At 34.2% G+C, this 11236-nt stretch overlaps 1 protein-coding gene across 1 annotated transcript; it reads right to left on the bottom strand.

Moving 5' to 3' along the window:
• Positions 1 to 326: 326 nt before the first annotated feature.
• On the bottom strand, positions 327 to 2291 carry LOC108451305 (uncharacterized). The gene is made up of 2 exons (XM_053020435.1): positions 1451 to 2291; positions 327 to 1359 (listed from the first exon to the last, which is right to left on the bottom strand). The coding sequence occupies exons 1-2, from the start codon at positions 1595 to 1597 to the stop codon at positions 463 to 465; spliced, it is 1044 nt and encodes a 347-aa protein (XP_052876395.1). The 5' UTR covers positions 1598 to 2291; the 3' UTR covers positions 327 to 462.
• Positions 2292 to 11236: the final 8945 nt, after the last annotated feature.

Raw genomic sequence — 11236 nt, 5'->3', positions numbered from 1 at the left:
ATTTGCTTTCAAATTTGTTAAATTAGCTATCCAACCTTATTTTCTTATAGGTATTAATCGATCAGACTAGATTTAAACAAAATATTTATAGATAATCTCTTCCTGACCCAAAATATGAACTTCTCATCTTACCCAAACCTGGCCTTTGTAAAATTAAAAGAATTTGTGCACGCCTCAATCCCCATATTTACTACATTAAATTTTTTCAAAACTTAAATAAAATAATATGTATTAAAAAAAGTTAACCATTAATAATATATATTATACTAATTAAAATTATAAAATAATATTAACACTAATTTTTAAAGAAAGTGAACAGAAACCACTTAATCTAAACTTAAGATAAACTTCTTTATCAACGGAATGAACTGGTACATTCACCAAACTTCTTTGTCGATGGCCATTACCAATACAAACCGGAAAACTTCGTTACGGTTTCGGAGTTTAGATTAGACGGACCCACTAAGCTGGACAACTCGTAAAAACCATGTACCCAATGGCAACGATTAGTAGGAGGATGAAGATTTTTGGATTAATGTTTACCCTCCTGAAATTATAGAACAGTGACTGGTGTAATACAAATGAAACGAGCAATAACCGGGAGACAATATTACAAACGATGGCTGCACCATATAAAAAGTATGCCTGTTTATTGGAAAACTTAAATGAATGTTCCCATGACCATGAGGAAACCTCAAATAAAATCATGTAAGAACTTCCGAAGAAGCCAAGTGTTAGGAGAATCAACGAAGAGAATGGATGACCTGGTAGGAGAAGTGCTGTTAAAAACACTGCGGCCGAAAAGGTCAAAGTATTATATAACCAAAACGAGGAGGTTTCAAATGTCCAATCATCTTCTTTGGAAATGTCCACGGCGAAGGGACTGGGTATGGGTGCAGTATTGATGTCGGTTTTATGCAAAAATATGTGGGAATTGAGAGGCTGATCTTGACTTAAAGAGACTTGGTAATTAACGGCTGAGCTGTCATCAGGCTTATTTGGAGGGTTCAAAGAGGCCTCGTAAGTGGTTGTTATAATTAGCACTGTCACTACTAGAAATGTGTTACGCATCTCATATGGCATACCCTTCTTTCCACGACCTGCTCTGGTTTTACATTTTTCAACCCATGTCATATTTTTTTTTAAAGATTTGATGTCGTCGAATGAAGGGATGGAGGTATTGGGAATCGAGGAAGGGGAAGCACACAAACCTCCTGCTTTGCTTAGCATATCTATAAACCTATCCGCTTGCCTTTCATTCCATGGGTATTGTGATTGGATATCTAGTGCTGTCAGTCCCTCCAAATTTTTGGCATTGATTTGGAATCGATGCAAGTGTTCCAGCAATACTTCTACCACCTGTTAATTATAATATTCATATATAAATAACCCTTTTATCATACTTCCATACATATCAATAACTGATGTGATTAGGAAAATTGGCATATACCCGAGGTCTGTTTCTGATAGCTGCAATGTGTAGCACAGTATTGCCATTAATGTCTGCCCAACTCAGTAGTTCTTTCTCCCAACGTTCGGCAGACTCATGGCGGCTTCTTAGGAGCCACCCCACCAACACTTGGAAAGCTTCAAACATGTCGTTTTTCACAGCAAGATGGAATACCGTCTCATCTCGAACAGTCACATCTTCAATTGCCTCAGGACAAACCTTAAGGAACTTGATCAAAAGATCAACATTTCCAGTTTGAACCACATGGTGCAGAGGAGTGAAACCCTCCCTCCCTTTGACACGAACAAGGCCTTCGTCAAACTTGAGGAGTTAACGCACTGCTTGGGTTCTGTTATCTTGCAGAGCCAAGTGCATGGGGCTAAACCCGGCTTGGTTTAGCTTTCTTGCAAACGATGGCTTTAGGTTGATCATCTCCATCATAAAATCAACACGTTCAGCAGCGGTTGCTACATGCAATGGAGTATGGAAAAAGGGCACATCATCAATACGCTGTAAAACATATGGATCATTCTGAATTAACTCATACAAGAGGTCAATATCTCCTGTTTGTGCAGCCTCTATCATCCTCTCATCCATAGCTTTTTTTTTTTTTCTGGGGATAATAAAGTATGCAGTAAATTTTCAGATTATTGAAAACTGATGAAATTCGCAACAGAACACAAAGAAGAAAGAGCCAGAAGACAACATAGGAAAGGAAATAGAACTTGTATTTTGCAAAAACACGGGTCTGCGATCTGACCACAATTTATACAAGATTTGAACAGTACTTTAGTTTGAGGAAACAATTTTCTTCGAAGTTTCAAGGAGATTTCCAACTACCAAAGCCATAGAAAGAAGGTATCCGGTCCACATGAAATACATATTAAATATAAACAGGGGTAGCTAGGGGCTGGCATGTGCCTGGTCACGTATGATAGAATATTTTTTATTTAAATCTTTTAAAATTTTTAAAATTTTAAATTAATAAAGATAAAATTATATTTACTCTTTTAAAATTATAAAAATTTTATTTAATATTTTAAAAATTATAAAGATATAAACTATTAAAATAATTAAATTATATTTTAATTTTTATCCCTAAAGTTTTGTAATTTCTCCTCTATATGATTTTATACATATGATATAAACCCACTAATTTGAGAAAATAAACATATTTAAAGGTCGAAGGGAATTCCCAACTACAAAATCTTCGAACAAACAAAACGCAAGCTGAAGGAGTGGTGCTGCAGCGAGTGATGAAAGAAATAATTTAACGCATTTTATGATTAAGTATATATTTTCCGGAAACACATGTATCTGATCTGACCACAAGTTATACATGATTTGAACAGTACTCTAGTTTGAGGAATTAATTTTCCTCCAAGGTCCAAGGAAATTTCCAAGCAGCAAAGCCATAGAAAGAAGGCACCCAGTCCACACGAAATACACATTAAATAAAAATGTTTATTTTAAACATTACGTTTCCAACTATGAAATCTTGGACCAAACAAAAAGTAAGCCGAAGGAACGGTAAAAATTATTTAAAAAATCTTATTTATAAAGTAAAAGTAAAGGCGGGTAACACTCGATTCAATTTAAAGGAATTGAAAAAAAAAGTTAAATTTTTAGTTAATTCAATTGAGTTATTCGATTTTTTTGACTCGACTTGAATAAGCGATTCGAGTTTCGAGTTAGAGTCGAGTTGAATTTTACAATTCGAATAATTCGAATGTCAGATTGGTATAAATTCCCATTTGGTCCTTACCAATTTTGAAAATGAACAAATTGGTCTCTCTCTTAACAAAAATTACAAAAAGAAATTCAAAATAAATTTTAAAAATTCATAATCATTTTTAAAATTTAAAATATTTATAAAAAATTCAAAATTTATATTTTTAAAAACTTATAAAAATTCTAATGAATATATAAATAAAGTTAAAATTTTAAATAAGTTTTAAAATAATAATTGTGGGATCTAAATAAGTTAATTAATGATTCAAGTTTACTATAAGTTTATCATACTAGAGTATTTTTTTTATGTTTCTTTGAATTTTTTTCAAATATACATGATTTTAAATTTATGTGTTTTAACATAAAATTAGTTATAGTGTAACAAGATTTTAAGTAGGCATGTTTAATTTTTTAATTTAACTCGAATAATTTCACTCGATTTAAATTGAATTTATTTCACTCAACTCGATTTGAAAACAATTCAAATCAATTTAGGATGATAAAATACCACTCGTCAACTCAATTAGCTCAATTTTTTTACTCGATTCGATTGAACACTCATCCTTTGCTAAAAGAATCCCTATATATCAATTAATAATCCTTACTTCCCTTTGCTAAAGATAATTATTTGATATACAAATAATATAACTTTTAACTCCACAACTGAGATTAAGAGATTGAAAATGTATTTAACTAATATTTTAAAAATAAAATAAAACACATTATGATGTCTAAAATTACTAAAAGAGACCCAAAATTCTAATACTTTTTTTGTAAAATTCTAAACTTTTCTTAAAAACCTAAAATTTAGAGATTTTCTTAAACTATATTTTTAGAATTAAAAAGTTAAGGTTAGTAAATACACATTTCAAAATTATTAAAAGGATAAATCTCAAAACTGTACATGAGCATTGATCGGATATTCAAATCGATACACGAACTTTGATTCGGTGCCATTATACAAATGAAACTTTGATTGTGGTTCAAATGTATATGTAAAACTTTATTTTTTATTTAATTCTTCATGTTTAAAGAAATAAAAAACATCGATTTATTCAGAAAAGAGAATGTCACATTCTCTAAAATACTTATGTGTTAATTCAGTAGATCAAAACTACAAGATTTCAATGGATTAAGGTCAGCTTTTATATTTAGTTTTGTTCTTAACTTATTATGTATGATTTGACATGATATATCATATTTCGGTTATAACACATTGCACATTAGACTAAAATTTTATGTAAATTTGAGATTTATTCCTTATTAAAATTATTAAACAATATATTACAAAACCTTATTAATATTAACAAAATATATTTTTATTATAATTAAATTAAGTTCATTATCATCCGCTTCTATAAATGTACAAACTTTAGATCATTAATAATCAACACCAACCAAATTACTTAGTTTACAACTAAAGAACCTTTAATAAATGTACAAAATTTCCCGACCTCATAAATTAGACTAAAATTTTCTTTGTATTTTCATACTTATTGTAGGCCTTCCTAATCTAAAAGTAAAACGAATCGTACAAAAATGCAGCTCATAAGAAATCAACTGAATATGTTTTGAAGTAACATAATAATCATAATGCACTAACTTTCATGGGTTATATACACGAGTATCAGGGGTGAAGTTAAATTGTTAGGCGGGCCGGATAAAAATTTAATTTTTTATAGTTTATATCTTTATAATTTGTAAAGGATTAAATCGAATTTTTATAATTTTAGGGGACCAAAGTATAATTTTACCTTTACTAATTTAAAATTTTTAAAAAATTTTAAAGGCTAAAAGAGTAAATTTATATTTTAGGGAGGGTCGGGGCCCATGCCAGCCTCCTGGCTTCGCCCTTGACGAGTATCTACAAATTCTAAGGGTTGAATTACCCTTGTACCTTTTACATTAAAACATAACTTGATAATCTTACCTTTCAAGTAAGATTTATATTATGGGAGATCAACTTTCCTAAGTGTATTTAAGTTGTCATCTTTCATAAGTTGATATATTTTCTTAATTAATATGATTAAGTTTAAAGTACACCTTATTAGAGTGAAAAGTTTTAAATTTTTATTTATAATTATAGTTTCTAACCGTATGTACATCTTTAAATTGATAAAATAGAGATTAAAATTAAATTTCTTTTAAACTAGGAACATAAAAACCTATTTCAAAACAATATTCTTAAAACTATGAAAATAAAATTTATATCTCCCACTACTTCAGCCACAACACCAGCCAATTAAATAAATAAATAAATTTGAAAATTTTTCAAATTTCAAATTTTAAATTTAAATTCACTCAATTAAATAAATTTTATCTATTTTATTTTAAGGACCACAATTAAATATGGAAAGTTTAAACTCACGTTTCTAAAATATAATACCATTAAATATGACATAACAGATTATGATTTATTAATATTTATATCATATTTCTAGTCATAACACACTACACATTAAATTAAAATTGTGTAGTTTTCAGATTTTATCATTATTAAAATTATTAAACAAAATATTTTAATATTAACAAATTATATTTTTTACGTAAAATTAAATAAAGTACATTTATAATTGTTTTCATCATAATTTTGTTTTGTTTTTTTTTTACTTTAACTATTAACCTTTTCAATAAAAAAAATAATGATTTCTTTTCTTTTCTTGATATCGAGGTGGCATCCTTGTTCACGCCACGGGGCGTCATTTTCTTTAAACTTTTGACTATCAACATATCAAAGGCAGAATCCAATTAGTACTAAATAATTAAAAACTAAAATCGATGGAAGAAGCAATTGTTTTAACCTTCCCCACTACCAAAAATATATACTTAATTTGCCTACCTCTTCTGATTTTATATTGTTTCCTTGTCGACGGTAATTGACGGACCATACAAGTCTTTAATTTTTGAACGAATCGCTTTCAGTGGTTAGAACCCTTCCAATTTTTCTCCTGCTATTGTCAATCGGCCCCTTCCTCACAGCTGCTAGTACAGGAAAGGCGAGTGAATTGTATAGATTAATCTAATGAGACGGAAATGTTTTTAGGCCGCATTGATGACACTTCATTACACTTAGCTGCTGCTTTGGGTTCCTCAATGGAAATTATGAACTAAAAGCCATGATTCGGCTAAGAAACTGAGTCAACAAGGGTTGACCTCAATTCACCTTTCAGTTAATAGAGAGATGACCTCTCGTTTCTTGGAAATTGATAAGGACCTTGTTCGTGACGGAGCGAAGAAGTTTTAGACTCCATTGCAGTACAATAGTAAAGTTGGGAATTGACTATGACGGTCCGTTAGATAGGTTTTTGAAGGCTTGTCTTGCATCAGAGGTTACGATTAAGAATAGCACTGGTTTGTATATAGCAATGGAAAACAATAGATTAGATGATCCTGAATCTTGATTCAAATGCTCAAAACGAAATAGTATTATTGGCAAGTAATGAACAAAAATAACGAAGATAGCAACACTGCACTGCTGTTGAAGTTAGTTCCCATACAACACATGCAGCAACAAAGGTGGATATACAGCTCATGCAGATAAGGAGTTGATCACAAAGCATAAGTTATCCGGTTAAAATATGAGTTAACCAGATGATGAACCATGCTATTGTTTCAGTTTTCATGGTCTAGTTTGTTTAGTCCATATTTTGTGTTCTAGTTCATTTTGAACTTAGTTTAGTTTATGTTTTATGTAATTTGATAGTGATAGAGCTGATCACCAGCTTTGTTTATGTTTGCAAGCAAAATCACCTAGTCCCTATGTAACTAGTGGAGTTAGGTAATGTTTAGGTGATGAATTTATTGTTTTTTGACAAGCCAATGTCTGGTATATGTAATGGCTTTAAGCCTATGTTTCTTTTGAATGAAATCATCAGATTTTCCTTCCATATGCTCCATTTTTCTTTGCTTGCTAAATTCTATTTCTATTCCTGCTTGAAGCTCAAAGCTTGAATTTCAAGCATTTTTTCTTCATTCTTCATCCGGGTACATTACATTGCTGTTAAAGTCCAGATTGAAGTTCTTACTTCATCCGGATAAAGTGTGTCTAACACCAAGAATTGGTATCTAGAGCTCATTTCTTAGTGGACCTGTCATATTTCAACCTTCAAAACAATGGCTACATCAGGCTTCTCACCAGCTGCACCACCAGTCTTCAATGGAGAAGGCTATCACATATGGGTGGTTAAAATGAAGACCTACCTACAGGCATTCGACCTATGGGAGGTGGTCAACTCAGATGTTGAACCAGCACCACTCAGAGCCAACCCAACAGTGGCTCAAATGAGGCAACATGCTGATGAAAGGACCAAGAGGCACAAAGCCATGTCATGCATTCAAAACTCTGTGTCAGATGTGATCTTCACAAGGCTTATGGCTTGTGAGACACCAAAACAGGCCTGGGACAGATTGAAGGAGGAGTTCCAAGGTACTGAAAGAACAAGGCAACAGTAGCTTCTAAACTTGAGAAGGGACTTTGAGAACTTGAAGATGAAAGAAGAAGAAACTATCAAGCAGTATTCAGACAGAATAATGGCTGTGGTTAACAGCATAAGGCTCCTTGGAGAGCAGTTTAATGAAGCAAGAATAGTGGAGAAGGTGCTCTCTACCTTATCTGAAAGGTATGAGGCAAAAATATCCTCTTTAGAGGACTCAAGAGACTTGACCAATCATCACTCTAACTGAGCTGATCAATGCTCTCTATGCACAAGAACAAAGAAGGGCCAGTAGACAGGAGGAGCACCAGGAAGGTGCCTTCCAAGCTAAAACAAATACTGGCTCAAACACCACTGCCTATAAAGGAAATAAGACTTGAAAGGATAAACCTAAGTCAGATGCTCTAAAAAAATGGAAAAGACCTTGCAGGCATTGCAAGAGGCCTGGTCATCCAGAAGCCAAATGCTGGTTTAGGCCAGATGTGCAGTGCTGGCACTGTAAAAAGATTGGCCATGTTGAAAAAGTTTGCAAAGAGAAAGGAAGACCAAGGCAGAATCAACAGCAGCCAAGGGCTGAAGCTCAGGTAGCTGAAGAAAGCAGTGACAATGAGGAGCAGGTCTTTGCAGTCTCCTGCTCAACTGCTCAGAAGAAAGTCTCAAATGGTTGGCTCCTTGATAGTGGCTGCACCAACCATATGTCACCAAATGCAGCTATTTTCAAATCCTTAGACAGAAGCTGTAAATCAAAAGTTAAAGTTGGCAATAGCCACTTTATCAAGGCAGAAGGAAAGGGAGATGTGGTTATTTGCACTCCAACAGGTAACAAGATCATTTCAAATGTTTTGTTAGTTCCTGAAATTGATAGAAACCTGTTAAGTATAGCTCAGTTAGTTGAAAAAGGCTATAATGTGGTGTTCAAAGAAAATGAATGTCAGATCAGTGATCCAAGTGGATCTATGCTCATGTCAGTAGCCATGACAGAAATGAGCTTTGTTGTGGACTAGAATAAAGGCTTCGATAATGCCTATGCTATTTCTTCTGAAGACTCCAAACTTTGGCACCAAAGGCTTGGGCATGGCAACTTCAGATCAATGACTCAGATGACCAGTGAAGACTTGGTTGAAAACTTCACCAACTATGTTGAGGAAGAAGAGGTATGTGAGGTCTGTCAATTAGGAAAACAAGCAAGGTTGTCATTTCCTACCAATCAAGCATGGAGAGCTTCTGAGAAGCTGCAGCTTGTACACACAGATGTGTGTGGCCCCATGAAGACTGAATCATTGAATGGAAGCAGATACTTCATTTTATTTATTGATGATTACTCTAGGTATTGTTAGGCATACTTTCACCAGAATAAGTATGAAGTACTTTTAATATTTCAAAAATTTAAAGCTGCAGCAGAAACTGAACAGGCTGTAAACTCAAGACCCTTAGGTTTGATAATGGAACAGAGTATACTTCATCCGGGTTTAATACCTTTTGTAATGAAGCGGGTATTAAACACCAGCTCACCAACACTTGTACACCTCAACAAAATGGTGTAAGTGAAAGGAAGAACAGGAGCTTGATGGATATGGCAAGATGTTTACTGTTTGAGAAGAATTTGCCCAAGACCATGTGGGCTGAAGCAGTCAATACTGCTGTCTACATTCAGAATAGGCTTCCAACCAAAGAACTTGCTCACAAGACACCTTTTGAGGCCTGGTTCAGGTTCAAGCTATCATTGGCTCATATGAAAGTCTTTGGTTGCTTATGTTACAGCCAAATACCAGCTGTAAAGAGGGATAAGTTATCCAAAAGAGCTATTTCTGGTATTTTAGCCGGGTATAGTATGGTCAAGAAGGGCTATAGGATCTTGGACCCTTTAACAAACAAAATTCAAGTAAGCAGAGATGTGATCTTTGATGAAAAAGGATGCTGGAATTGGGAGAAGAATGAGCCAGAGGTTGTTTCTGAAGAGCTGATGGCTGATCATGCTGAACCTAATCAAGTTAGTCCTGAAATGGACATTGATGACATGCCAGTCAGAGACACTAGACCTTTGGCTGAAATTTATGAAAGAGCACAAGTTGCCATATTGGAGCCATGCAGTTTTGAAGAAGCTGAAGTTGATGAAGGATGGAAACAGGCCATGGTTGAAGAAATCAAGATGATTCAAAAGAATCAAACATGGGAGCTAGTTGAAAGGCCTACCAACAGAAAGATCATTGGTGTTAAATGGGTCTATCGAGCCAAACAAAATGCTGATGGCAGTTTAAACAAGCTAAAAGCCAGACTTGTTTTCAAAGGCTTCAGTCAAAGATATGGCCTGGACTACTTGGAGACTTTTGCACTAGTAGCCAGACTTGACACTATCAGATTACTAGTTGCTTTAGCAGCACAAAAGCAATGGGCAATTCATCAGTTAGATGTCAAGTCTGCATTCCTAAATGGCTTTCTTGAAGAAGAGATCTACATTGATCAGCCTCAAGGCTTCGTTGTGTCTGGCAAAGAACAAATGGTGTACAAGCTTAAGAAGGCATTGTACAGCCTGAAACAGGCTCCTAGAGCCTGGTATGCTCTAATTGACAGTTATTTGGTCAGTTTGGGATTTAACAGAAGTGTTAGTGAGCCAACACTATATGTCAAAAAGAATAAAGCTGAAATACAGCTTATTGTATCCCTCTATATCGATGACCTTTTGGTGACTGGAGGAGATCAAGACATGTTAGCTGAATTCAAAGCCAAAATGAAAGACATGTTTGAAATGTTTGACTTGGGGCTAATGACATACTTTTTGGGAATGGAGGTGCGCCAAACAAAAGGAAAAAATCTTCTTAGGATAGAGAACATTTTCCTTGAAGGTTTTGTCCAAGTTCTTAATGGAGAATTGTAAGCCAACAAGCACTCCTATTGCTGTTGGAATGAAGCTGTCAAGCCAAGGAGATCATGAACCAATCAATGAGTCTACCTACAGGAGCCTAGTTGGCTGCTTGTTATATTTGACAGCAACTAGGCCAGATATCTTGTTTGCTGTGAGTATGTTATCAAGGTTTATACATTGCTATAATGTCCAGCACTTTCAAACAGCAAAGAGAGTGCTAAGGTACATGAAAGGCACTCTTGACTATGGTGTTTTATTCAACAAAGCTAAAAGTTTGAAGTTGAAAGGCTATACTGATAGTGACTGGGCTGGTTCAAGTGATGATATGAAAAGCATCTCTGGATATGCTTTTACCTTTGGCTCAACCATGTTTTATTAGAGCTCAAGGAAACAATCGATGGTGGCCCAATCAATAGCAGAAGCTGAATATGTTGCAGCTGCCAATGCTGTAAATCAAGCCATTTGGCTAAGAAAAATTCTAGTTGATCTTAACCTACATCAAAGGGAGGCAACATAGATATTTTGTGATAACAAGTTTGATGTTGCAATTGCAAAGAATCGTGTCTTCCATGGTAGAACGAAGCACTTCAGCATCAAGTTACATGTGATAAGGGAGATGGAACAAGCTCGAGAGGTGGAGCTGATTCATTGCAATTCAGAGGAACAGGTTGCTGATATCTTCACAAAGGCCCTTGGTGGGTCAAGGCTTATAAAACTAAGAAAACAGCTAGGTGTTACAAGCATAGAAACTAAGGAAGA

This window comes from Gossypium arboreum, chromosome 10 (assembly GCF_025698485.1).
Source record: "Gossypium arboreum isolate Shixiya-1 chromosome 10, ASM2569848v2, whole genome shotgun sequence".
Classification (NCBI taxonomy): domain Eukaryota; kingdom Viridiplantae; phylum Streptophyta; class Magnoliopsida; order Malvales; family Malvaceae; genus Gossypium; species Gossypium arboreum.
This window is presented reverse-complemented; position numbering and strand designations above follow the sequence as displayed.